Genomic DNA, 13,523 nt, shown 5'->3' with positions numbered 1-13,523 from the left:
ATCTTGCCAATGACCGAAGTCAGGCTAACTGGCCTATAATTTCCTGTTTGTTGTTTCCCTCCCTTCTTAAACAGCGGTGTTACATTCACTACTTTCCAGTCCTCTGGTCCCCTTCCTGCCTCCAGTGATTCCTGAAAGATCACCACCAATACCTCCACAAGTGTTAATGTAAGCCCATTTGTGACACAAATAAACTTAAACGTGGATGGGATCCTGGGATGGCCAAATATATCATTCTTGCCTACAGTCTATTCGCCCACGTCCTCCATGCACCGTCTTGCTTATTTTTAACAAAACCATGAGATTTGCAATTGTTTTCTTCTAGTTTTCTCTCACCATAATCAATTTATATTAAATCACTGCAACAAGTAAGACAATTCTCAGTGCTTTAGGGCTTTCTATTGATCAGCAGTGTTGTACTTTTCTGAAGAGCATATTTCACTTTTGTGCTTATTTCATGCTTGGGCTACCTGCTGTTCATTATAAAACTGTGGGTTTTTCTGTTGACTTTGCAGGATTTTGGGGATGACGGCTCCCTTTATATTACTAAAGTTACAACGATTCACATGGGGAATTATACCTGTCATGCTTTCGGTTATGATGAGCTTCTCCAGACCCACATCCTGCAGGTGAATGGTTAGTAAGTGTCTTACCTGACAGTCATAGACAATCTTCAAATATCACATAGCATGTAATCTGATTATTTTCTAATCACAAATTAAGTTTTATAACACCTGGATTACCTGCAATGGCAACTTGACTCTTCTGGTATTTATAATTCACATATACCTTGAAATGGATCAAATATGTAATAAAGAGCAAGATAATTGATTTTATTTATTATTGTCTCATTTATTAACATACAGTGAAAAGTATTGTTTCTTGCACGCTGTTCAGACAAAACATACCGTTCATAGAGAAGGAAACGAGCGAGTGCAGGATGTAGTGTTACAGTCATAGCTAGAGTGTAGAGAAAGATCAACTTAATGTGAGGTACGTCCATTCAAAAATCTGATGGCAACAGAGAAGAAGCTGTTTTTGTTTCGGTTGGTACGTGACCTCAGATTTTTGTATCTTTTTCCCGATGGAAGAAGATGGAAGATGGAAGAAGATGTCCGGGGTATGTGGGGTCCTTGATTATGCTGGCTCCTTTTCTGAGGCTGCGGGAAGTATCGACAGAGTCAATGGATGGGAGGCTGGTTTGACTGATGGACTGGGCTTCGTTCACGACCCTCTGTAGTTTATTATGATCTTGGACAAGGCAGGAGTCATACCAAGTGTGATACAACCGGAAAGAATGCTTTCAATGGTGCATCTGTAGAAGTTGGTGAGAGTTGTAGCAGACATACCCAATTTCCTTAGTCTCCTGAGAAAGTAGAGGCATTGGTGGGCTTTCTTAACGATAGCTTCAGCATGGTAGGACCAGGACAGATTGTGGGTGATCTGGACACCTATAAATTTGAAGCCCTCGACCATTTCTACTTCATCCTCATTGATGTAGACAGGGGCATGCCCTCCACGATGCTTCTTGAAGTCGATGACCATCTCCTTTATTTTATTGACATCGAGTGAGAGATTATTGTCATCGCACCAGTTCACCAGAATCTCTATTTCTTTCCTGTACTGTGTCTTGTCAGTGTTTGAGATCCGACCCACAATGGTGGTGTCATCAGCAAACTTGAAAATCGAATTGGAGAGGAATTTGGCCACACAGTGAGAGGTGTATAAGGAGTACAGTAAAGGGCTGAGGACATAGCCTTGTGGAGCACTGATGCTGAGGATGATCATGGAGGAAGTGTTGTTGCCTATCCTTAGTGACTGCGGTCTGTGGGATAGGAAGTCTAGGATCCAGTTGCAGAGGGAGAAGCTGAATGCCAGGCCACGAAGTTGGAGATGAGTTTCGTAGGAATAATGTTGTTAAAGGCTGAGCTGTAGTCTATGAATAGGAGTCTGACATAGGTGTCTTTGTTATCTAGGTGATCCAGGGTTGAGTGTAGGGCTTGGGAGATGGTGTCTGCTGTGGACTTTTTGTGACGGTAGGTGAACGGTAATGGATGCAGGCAGTCTGGGAGGAAGGAATTGATTTGTGCCATGACTAATCTTTCGAAGCACTTCATGATGATGGATGCCAGAGCGACCGGACAACAGTCATTAAGGCACATTGCCTGGCTTTTCTTTGGTACCGGGATGTTGGTCGTCTTCTTAAAGCAGGTAGGGACCTCAAATTGGTGTAAAGAGAGTTTGAAAATGTCTGCGAATACACCCGCCAGCTGGTCTGTGCAAGACCTGAGTGCTCGTCTGGGTACTCCATCTGGGCCAGCTGTTTTCCGCAGGTTGGCTTTTGAGAAGGTTACTCCGACATCAGCAATGGTGACCGCGGGTACCAGTTCGTCCGAGGCTTCCGGGATGGAGGGCGTGCACTCGCTGACCTCTTGCTCAAAATGGGCCTAGAATGCATTGAGCGCATCGGGGAGGGGTGCATTAGAGCTGGCGATTTTACATGCCTTCATCTTGAAGCCTGTTGTGTCTTGCGGACTTTTCCATATTCGGTGGGAGTCCGTGTGCCTAGCCTGGGATTCTAGCTTGGTCCGTACTGTCATTTGGCATCTTTGATGGATCTCCACAGATCATATCTGGCTTTCTTCTATAGGTCAGGGTCGCCTCAGACCTAGATTTCAGCAAACGGTGAATATCCCTGTTCATCCATGGTTTCCGGTTGGGAAGCACGCGGATTTGCTTCTTCGGCACACAGTCTTCTACACACTTACTAATGAAGTCAGTTACTGTAGTGGCGTACTGGTTGCAGAGTTTTTAAATATTGACTCTAAGCAGTCCTGTAGGAGATCATCCGATTCCTCAGACCAACATTGCACGATTTTCTTTGAGCAGATTGTGACAGACCTTGAAGGAAAAGTAATATTGTGTTAATGATGTACACCATTATTAATGTGCATAAAAGAAAAAACTACTGTAGATGCTGGAATCTGAAACAAAAACAGAAAATGCTGGAAAATCTCAGCAGGCCTGACAGCATCTGTGGAGACAGAACAGAGCTAATGTTTCAGGTCTGAATGCACCTTTGTCAGAGCTAAAGAGGTCTGGAAATAGGTTGAGATTTATACTGTTGTGGTGGGGGTGGAGCAGTAGGGGCTAGAAAGAGGCCAGCAATAGGTGGAGGGTAGGGAAAGATTGACAGAGATGCCATGGACAAAAAGACAAAGGAAATGTAAATGATCACGATCATGGCTAAGAAGAGTGCTAATAGCGTCCATTAGCATCCTTAGCCACGACAGCTGCCATTTCCATTTCCAAGAGATCGGAATATGTCAATGGCAGAACAAAGACAAGCAGTGTGACTAAGTACAACCTGAAATGGGTAACAGTTGTAAGGGAAGAAAAAAATGGAAAGGGGAATAAAATGGGATGGGAAAATTAATCAATGGAAGAAATCAAAATAAATTGATAGAAATAAAAAATAGGGTGAAGATGAAGGAGGGAATTCACTGTCTGAAGTTGTTGCCAACACAAACTGGAGGAGCAACAGCTCATCTTCAGATTAGACATGTTCCAGCCTTCTGGATTTAAAAGTGAGTTCAACAATTTCTGACAGTAGCATCATTGTCAATCTGTCCCTACCCCCCACCTATCGCTGTCCCTCATTAATGTGACTGACTAATTCAGGGGATTAAGAAATTAAGAGGTGGGTAAATCGACTCTGCCCCTTTGTTTTCAAAACAGACATTTTGCCCTTAGTTTCCCCATTATTTTAAAAACCTGTTAGGTTCTATTATATATTTAAGTGGTTGCAGATTGCTTTAAGAGCTAGTCACATGATTTGATGTCAATAGGGTGTTTCACAGGTTGCTGTTTTACTTTCAGTTTGTACTCTGTACAGGCAAAAGCTGCTAGAATAAATCTATTGCTGTTAGTTTAAATCTATGCATGCAAACCACTTCCTTTCTTTTTGTTAAAACCCACAACCCCTAACATAGTTAGGACATCACAGGTTCCCACATTAATTGCCCATTAGACCCACCACAGATTAAGAACTGTTCTAACAATGTGGTATTTGTTAATGCAGTACCAGCTAAACTCTCTAATAAGGAAATTAAGTCATTTAAACTCATTCATTCAGGTGCAAAATTGTTGTTTTGAAATTCTTAAAATCTCACTTTTTAAATGCTTACTTTTCTTTCTTATAGAGTCAAAGAGACACAGAGGTTTACAGCATGGAAACAGGCCCTTTGGCCCAACTTGTCCATGCCGCCCCTTTTTTTAACCACTAAGCGAGTCCTAATTGCCTGCGCTTGGCCCATATCCCTCGATACCCATCTTAACCCATGTAACTGTCTACCAACGCTTTTTAAAAGACAAAATTGTACCCACCTTTACCACTACCTCTGGCAGCTTGTTCCAGACATTCACCACCCTCTGTGTGAAAAAATGTCCCTCTGGACCCTTGTGTATCTCTCCCCTCTCACTTTAAACTTATGCCCTCTGGTTTTAGACTCCCCTACCTTTGGGAAAAGATATTGACTATCTAGCTGATCTATGCCCCTCATTATTTTATAGACCTCTATAAGAGCACCCCTCAGCCTCCTATGCTCCAGAGAAAAAAGTCCAAGTCTATCCAGCCTCTCCTTATAACTCAAACCGTCAAATCCCGGTAACATCCTAGTAAATCTTTTCTGCACTCTTTCTAGTTTAATAATATCCTTTCTATTATAGGGTGACCAGAACTGTACACAGTATTTCAAGTGTGGCCTTACCAATGTCTTGTACAACTTCAACAAGACGTCCCAACTCCTTATTCAATGTTCTGACCAATGAAACCAAGCATACTGAATGCCTTCTTCACTACTCGTCCATCTGTGGCTCCACTTTCAAGGAGCTATGAACCTGTACCCCTAGATCTCTTTGTTCTATAACATTCCCCAATGCCCACTGGCCCAATTGATCAAGGTCCCACTGCAATCCTCGATAACGTTCTTCGCTGTCCACTATGCCACCAATCTTGATGTCATCTGCAAACTTACTAATCATGCCTCCTAAATTCTCATCGAAATCATTAATATAAATGACAAATAAAAGTGGACCCAGCACCAATCCCTGAGGCACACCGCTGGTCACAGGCCTCCAGTTTGAAAAACAACCCTCCACAATCACCCTCTGGCTTCTGTCGTCAAGCCAATTTTGTATCCATTTGGCTACCTCACACTGAATCCCGTGAGATTTAACCTTATGCAACAACCTACCCTGTCAAAGGCCTTGCTAAAGTCCATGTAGACAACATCAACTGCACTGCCCTCATCCACCTTTTTGGTTACCACTTCAAAAAATTCAATCAAATTTGTGAGACATGATTTTCCACTCACAAAGCCATGCTGACTATCCCTAATCAGTCCTTGCCTCTCAAAATGCCTGTAGATCCTGTCTCTGAAAATATCTTTGAACAACTTACCCACTACAGACATTAGGCTCACTGGTCTGTAGTTCCCAAACTTTTCTCTGCAGCCCTTCTTAAACAAAGGCACGACATTTGCTACCCTCCAATCATTAGGCACCTCACCTGTGGCTGTCGATGATTCAAATATCTCTGCTAGGGGACCCGCAATTTCTTCCCTAGCCTCCCACAACGTCCTCGGATACACTTCATCAGGTCCCAGGGATTTATATATCTTGAGGCGCTTTAAGACTTCCGCCACTTCTTTCTCTGTTATATGTACACTCCTCAAGACATCACGATTTATTTCCCCAAGTTCCCTAACATCCATGACTTTCCCAACTGATGAGAAATATTCATTTAGGATCTCGCCCATCTCTTGTGGATCCGCACATGGATGACCTTGTTGATCCTTAAGAGGACCTACTTCCTCCCTTGTTACTCTTTTGCCCTTTATGTATTTGCAGAATCACTTTGGATTCTCCTTTGCCTTATCTACCAAAGCAATCTCGTGTTCCCTTTTTGCCCTCCTGATTTCTCTCTCAATTCTACTCCTACACCCTCTATACTCTTCAAGGGATCCACTTGGTCCCAGCTGCCAATGCATGTCATGTGCCTCCCTCTTCTTCTTGACCAGGGCCTCAATATCCTGAGTCATCCAGGGTTCCCTACTTCTACTAGCCGTCCCCTTCACTCTAAGAGGAATATGCTTACCAGGGTAGCCTCCCACTTACCAGACATCCTTTTGCCTGCCAACAGACTACCCCAATTAACTTTTGAAAGTTCCTGTCTGATACCACCAAAATTGGCCTTGCCCCAATTTAGAATTTTAACTTTTGGGCCAGACCTACCGTTCTCCAGAGCTATCTTAAAAGTAATGGAATTATGGTCACTGGTCCCAAAGTGATCCCTCACTAATGCTTCTGTCACCTGCCCTTCCTTATTTCCCAAGAGGAGGTCAAGTTTTACCCCCTCTCTAGTCGGGCCATTCACGTACTGAATGAGAAATTCCTCCTGAATACACTCAACAAATTTCGCTCCATTCAAGTCTCTAATACTATGGCTGTCCCAATCAATGTTGGGAAAGTTAAAATCCGCTACTATTACCACTCTACTTTTCTTGGAGCTATCTGTAATCTTCTTACATATTTGCTCCTCAATTTCCCATTGGCTATTTGGGGGCCTATAGTACCACCCTATCAAAGTGATTCCCCCCTTCTTATTTCTCAGTTCTGCCCATATAGACTCAATGGGCGAACCCTCAGATATATCCCCTGTCAGTACTGCCGTGATGTTTTCCCTAATCAAAAGTGGAACTCCCCCTCCTCTCTTACCTCCTGCTCTGTCCTTCCTATAGCATGTGTACCCTGGAACATTGAGCTGCCAGTCCTGTCCCTCCCTTAGCCATGTTTCAGTGATAGCTATCATATCCCAGTTTCAGGGCGGCATGGTAGCACAGTGGTTAGCACTGCTGCTTCACAGCTCCAGGGACCTGGGTTCGATTCCCGGCTCGGGTCACTGTCTGTGTGGAGTTTGCACATTCTCCTCATATCTGCGTGGGTTTTCTCCGGGTGCTCCGGTTTCCTCCCACAGTCCAAAGATGTGCGGGTTAGGTTGATTGGCCAGGTTAAAAATTGCCCCTTAGAGTCCTGAGATGCGTAGGTTAGAGGGATTAGCGGATAAATATGTGGGGGTAGGGCCCTGGGTGGGATTGTGGTCGGTGCAGACTCGATGGGCCGAATGGCCTCCTTCTGCACTGTAGGGTTTCTATGATTTTCTATGATGATTTCATGTTCCTTTCTGTCACTTTTCTCTTTCTCTTAATGCAATCTTTCTTTCCCCCTCTTTATTTCCCTTTCTCTACCTGATTTGGCTAAAGTACTCCCCCTGCCAGTTGTTCCTTTGTTTCTTTCTCCTTCCTTATATCCTTGGGTTAAGTATCCCCATTCACTGAGGTCCCAACTGATCTGTTGCCCTCCCCAGGCACATTATAAGATGACTCGCTCCGGCAATTAACGGTTGAGAAAAAGCTGAGATAAGGATTAATAACAACAGCCGTCATCTTCTATATTCAGCCTAGTGACTCATGATAGATTCCACATCTGCTTTTACCATCTTAATCACAGCAGAAAACTGACTTGGAAGTTTTTTGGGTTAAATTTACACAGAATAATTGTCAGAAGAATGACTTCAATGCTGTAGCATTGGTCGCTCATCAAATCCCAACTTCAGCTCGAATTTGCACTGGTTTTCTTTAAAGATAATTTTCCCACGCATACTTCCAAAATTGCTACAAGCATGAAAATATATAACAAAGAACAGTACAACACAGGAACAGGCCCTTCGACCCACCAATATCAGACTGCAAAGGACCATTCTGGTCTAATGCTAAAGCAAAATATTCTGGATACTGGAAAACTGCAAAAACAGAAACTGGTGAGAACACTCAGCTAGTCAGGAAGTCTGGCAGCGTTGGTGAAGAGAGAAATAGAGTCCATGCTTCAGGTCCCATCATAGTCATTGGACAATCCAAACCACAACTCTCCAAGATCTCTGCACTCCTCTGTTGTTCCACTATCGTTGGCATGCCTTCAGTTCCCTCGGTCTCAAGCTCTGGATACCCTCCCCACATCTTCCTGCCCCTCTACCCCTATTTCCACGTTCAAGGCACTCCTTAAAACCTGCCACTTTGACAAAGCTTTTGGTCATCAGAACTAACACCTTCTTATGTAACTAACTCAGTGTCATACTTTGGGCTGATCATACCCTCCCCCGTCAGTGGGTTTCGTGATGAGGAATACATCAAATCCAGTGGGTGCCCTTCCTGCTGCCTACTCACCCACCCCTGACCTGCCTGGGGTCGAGGAAGAGTTGGGTGACTCTCCTGCCATTGGGAAATGGGCTGTCCCATTCCACACAGAACGACTGGCAGCTTTAGCTGCTCAGTCAGGTATCGGGCAAGGGGGAGGCACCTCCTTTGTGAGCCCCCTTGGTCCATCTCCATCGGAGGAACGTCCCTCGCAAGACCATTCAGCCCCCCCCAATCTTCCCTCTAAGCTTCTCGAACCTGGCCCCCTCCCCCCAATGCTCCTTACCACCCCCCTCGCTGAAACCCTGGCCCCTGAATTACCTGGGCTGCTCAGCATGATGGGACTGCCTGCAGTCCCAGCAGTGACCACCAACCTGAGCTGGCACTGCTGAGACTACAGAGCTGCCGGTCATCCAATTGGCCGACGGCTCTCTAAGGTGGGGCCGATTCCAGAGAAACTTGCAGCATTCTGCTCCCGGCATTAAATTGCTGCGAAGCAGCCCATGGGATTGTGCTGGGCTATCCCACAATCTTTAAGTTGGGGGTGGAGTTGGGGACCACACCACCCCCTGAAATCCAACTCTATGTTTTGTAATGTTCCTTTATATCGCATCTTGAGACATTTCATTACATGAAAGATGCTTTATAAATGTAAGTTATTGTTGTAAGTGCTTCCCAAATTGGCTTTTGCTACTGGCTTATTGCATGAAATGTAAATTAATCAGCTATTATCTGGATTCCACATCTTTGCTAATGCCCCAAGAGTGTTCAATTTAGTTTGCACCCACGGCAAAGCTTCTTTATCTTGACTAATTTCCAGTTCAATAAGTAAGAATGAATACTTCCACAGGGAGTAGTTGAGACAAGTAGCATGAATATATTTAAGGAAGGGCCTGATACGCATTAACGATATGAGGGAGAAAAGAATAGGGGGTTATGCTAATAGGTTTAGATAAGGGAAAATGAGAAGAGACTCAAGTGGAGAATGAAACCAGCATGAACTACAAACACATCAAATCTGAGCAGAGATGGGCCATTCAGCCCCTCAAGCCTGCTCCGCCATTCCATAAGATCATGGCTGAGCTGTTTGTTTATCGAGTTCCACATTCCCATTTACCCCTGATAACTTTTGATTCCCGAGCCTAACAATAATCTGTCTACCTCTGCCTTAAAAATATTCAATGACCTCCACCACCTTCTGAGGCAAAAAGTTCCAAAGTCTCACAACCCTCTGAGAGAACAAAATTCCCCTAATCTTGGTCCTAGAACGGCAACTCCTAATTTTAAAACAGTGACCTCTAGTTCTGGACTAACCCACGAGAGAGGAAACTTCCTTTCCACATTCACCTTGTCAAGACCATTTGGGATCTTATATACTTCAATCAAGTCACCTCTCACTCTTCTCAACTCTAGTGGAAACATGTCCCACCTGTCTAAACTATCCTGATCAGACAACCAACTTCGTCCAGGTATTTGCTTGGGCCAAGTGTCCATAGTGCATGGTAATATTATATCATAATCTGTCTTGGTTCCGACAGAAAACTGGTTCCTATTTTGAAACATATTTAAAGACAAGGCGCAACAATTTGGACATCTGGGGATAATTTTAAGCAATTGTTACCATCCTGACTACATTTGAATAACCACCCACTGAAAATATTGCACAATTTTAACTGGGAAAGCTGTGAAAAGACGCCAATCAAATTCCATCAGTTTCTAGTCTAGTTGGTTAAATTAATATCCAATAGTTTCATTTGAAGTTCCCTAATTGTTACCCGAGAAACTGCGATGATCCAGCAGGTGGTAGTTGCCACGCAAACCAAATCCCAAACAGAAACTTGGTAAGCTTATCACATCTATTTTCTTTCTGTATGTTGACCATGAGAAGATACATGTGCTGAAGTCAGAAGCCACAAGTTCCAGTAACGCTTTTAAGGATTTAAAATATTAAATTTATTAACAAAAGAAAAGAAAACTTGAACACAAAAGATTACATTTACACAGGTGAAATTAGTCTTACAGAACATTCCGCCAAAAATCTACTGGGTTGGACTCAAAATAAATACCCCTTTAGGCAACAATCCCTTATGTTTTAAGTTTAAAAATGTCAGTAAAATGACCACAAGGCAAAGCCAGCATTGCTGTAGGGAAGGGATGTCACTGGGCTTCTCACCTCCCACTCGGCTGTGGAAATTTAAGAAACTGTAAAACAAAACACTGCTTTCTGAAAAAAAAACAGAAATTTTTCTGGGTTAGCTGAAAGGCTGCTCATTTTCTCTACAACGTTTTCCAGCACAGAGCAGCATCCCAGGACGTCTTACTGGTCACTTACTGGTCACTTCCAAAGCAGTTCTCAACCTCCTTATTTTTTTCTCTTTCATCTTTATTTCATGGTCCTTAGCTCTCTTTGAAACTCACCTTTCCCAGAATCTAATTTCTTTTATGTTCCTCCCGTACTACCCCCACTTTCAAGTAAAATAAAATTTAATAACCTTGTAGTAACCTTGTTACTTGTAGAAAATTCAACTTGGCTATATTTAATTCAAATGCATGTCTTGCACACCTACAACCCTTTGATGTCCTAAACCTTGCAACTAACTGCCTTCTGTTTAATTAAATTAGGCAGACATTGACACACACTCAGACAAACAAGTCTACTTCAGAGAATAACACAATAAACCCCAAAATATTGAAAATAAACTATATTTCTTCACAAAACCAAATTTGAAAGATCATTTTTAATTCACCCATGCTTGACTTTTCAGGTGCAAATCAGAAAGCAGCATTAAGGGTCCAAACCCACTTCAGCATAACAGAGCATTACATACAATGTATTTATGCATCATAGTTTTATCAGATAATACATTACAATTAATCCAAAAAGTTAAACTTTCTCTTTGAACTTTATTGGCTGATATAGAAAATCTAGAAAATAAATAAAGAACCTTGCAACATTGAGTAAGGAAGGTTTAATGACCATTTGCAACTTGTTCAGTCAGAGTCCCTTTGTAGCGTCATAGAGTTTCACAGCACAGAATGAGGCCCTTCAGCCCATTGTGTGTGCGCCGGCCATCAAGCACCTATCGATTCTAATACAATTTCCAGCACTTGGTCCATAGCCTTATATGCTATGCCATTTCAATTATTCATCTATATGCTTCTTGATGCAGTGAAGGTTCCCACCTCTACCACCCTTTCATGCAGTGAGTTCCAGATTCCCATCACTCTCTGGGTGAAAAGATTTTTCCTTAACTTCCTTCCAAATCTCCTGCTCATTACCTTAAATCTATGCCCCTTGGTTATTAAGGGGAAAAGTCCCATCCTAAATCCATCCCTCGTAATTTTGGACAGCTCAACCAGGCACCTCCTCAGCCTTCTCTGCTCTAAGGAGAATAGACTCCAGAGCTACCAGCCTCTCTTCATAGCTGAAACACTCCAGCCCAAGCAACATCCTAGTGAATCTCCTCTGCACCCTCTCTAGTGCAATCACTTAAGTTAAGGGGTTTTATAATTAGTATCAGTTTTGTCTCTCATGAGAGGCCAATTAGCTCAGTTGCTTAGATAGTATTAGTGCCAACAGCGCAGGGTTTGATTCCTATTCCGGCTGGGCTAGATTCAGGGCCTGCCTCCTCACCCTATCTGCACTATAAAAAAATCATGGCCTTTTGTTGCAACTCAACGAATAATGGCCAAGGACCTGCCTTCAGGCAGAGGACTGAACAAGAAGAATGTCTTGCGCAACCTGTTCTGTTCAAATCCCACCACGGCAGATGGTGAAATTTGAATTCAATAAGAATCTGGAATTAAAGTCTAATGATGGCAATGAACCCATTATCGATTGTCGTAAAAACCCATCTGGTTCACGAATGTCCTTTAGGGAAGGAAATCTGTCATCCTAACCTGGTCTGGCCTACATTTGATTCCAGAGTCACAGCAATGTGGTTGACTCTTAATTGCCCTCAGGAATGGGCAATAAATGCTGGCCCAGCCACACCCACACCCCATGAATGAATAAGATAAAAATGCAGTGCGCGCAACCTTCTATGAGAAATACTATATTATCATGATGTGATAAGGTAAATTCTGTCATTACCTGTTGTTTTTACACTGATCTGAGATATTCATTGAGTAACTCTTTTTTTTCATGTTTCTTTAGTCCCTCCAGTGATCAGAGTGTACCCAGAAAGCCAGGCACAAGAGCCTGGTGTGACTACCAGCTTAAAGTGCCATGCTGATGGAATCCCTAACCCCAAAATTACCTGGCTGAAGAATGGTCTAGATATTACTTCAACATTACCTAACCAACTTCTGCTACTAGGTAGTATCTAATGGCATGAGCTGTTCGCAAACTTGTTTCAGCAATTAGTCTTATAGTAGAAATATTTCAAAGATATGAATTGCGAATTAATCATCATATTTGTGTCACAATGAACACTGTTTATTGATACACTCTGCATTTTAATACTAATGTACATGCAGAATCAACAACAGAAATTTAAGTGTAAGCATTTGGCAGTGGAAGTTCCCTGTTATAAGTTCCCCATATAGTTAGGTCATTGCCATTATCTAAAAGGACATATGCCCACTGAACCACCAGCTAAATGGAAGAAGTGAGCCATTATCTAGAAGGACAGTGGAGGCAGTGGCATAGTAGTATTGTCACTGGACTAGTAATCTAGAGACCTAGAGTAATGCTCTGGAGACACGGGTTCCAATCCCACGATGACAGATGGTGAAATTTGAATTCAATAAAAATCTGGAGTTAAAATTTTAATGAAGACTGTGAAACAATTGTCGATTCTCATAAAAGCCCATTAGGTTCACTAATGCCCTTTAGGGAGGAAATCTGCTGTCCTTGCCTGGTCTGGTCTACATGTGATTCCAGATCCACAGCAATGTGGTTGACCCTTAAATGTCCTCAGTTCAAGGGCAACAAATGCTGGCCCAGCCAGCAGTGTCCACATCCCATGAACTAATTTAAAAAAACCTAACCACTAAAAAAAATACCTAAATAGGCACCTACAGGAGCATCATCTGCAAGGCCACATGCATAATGAACTCTCACCCAAAATTAATTAAATCTTAAAAGCAGCTAACTTTGCAAACCATCTCAGTGCCAAATTGAAACATAGGACTGAATTCTACAAGGTAAATCAGGACCCTGATGTTGGAGTAAAATGTGGGTTCTGAGCCCACACTTGCCGGTAATGGAACCCACTCAGCAATTTTACCACTGACAGCCTCTGAAATGGCCACCTGTGGGCAGGCTTC

General features: G+C 42.9%; 1 protein-coding gene across 1 annotated transcript in view; it reads left to right on the top strand.

Moving 5' to 3' along the window:
• LOC144505331 (follistatin-related protein 5-like) overlaps window positions 1-13,523 on the top strand; it is a 361,136-nt gene that overhangs the window by 305,756 nt on the left and 41,857 nt on the right. The window contains exons 6-7 of the mRNA XM_078231451.1: window positions 516-636; window positions 12,409-12,570. Coding sequence (XP_078087577.1) covers window positions 516-636; window positions 12,409-12,570 — 283 coding nt within the window. The remainder of the gene's footprint in view (window positions 1-515; window positions 637-12,408; window positions 12,571-13,523) is intronic.

Source organism: Mustelus asterias, chromosome 16, assembly GCF_964213995.1.
Source record: "Mustelus asterias chromosome 16, sMusAst1.hap1.1, whole genome shotgun sequence".
Taxonomy (NCBI): Eukaryota; Metazoa; Chordata; class Chondrichthyes; order Carcharhiniformes; family Triakidae; genus Mustelus; species Mustelus asterias.
This window is presented reverse-complemented; position numbering and strand designations above follow the sequence as displayed.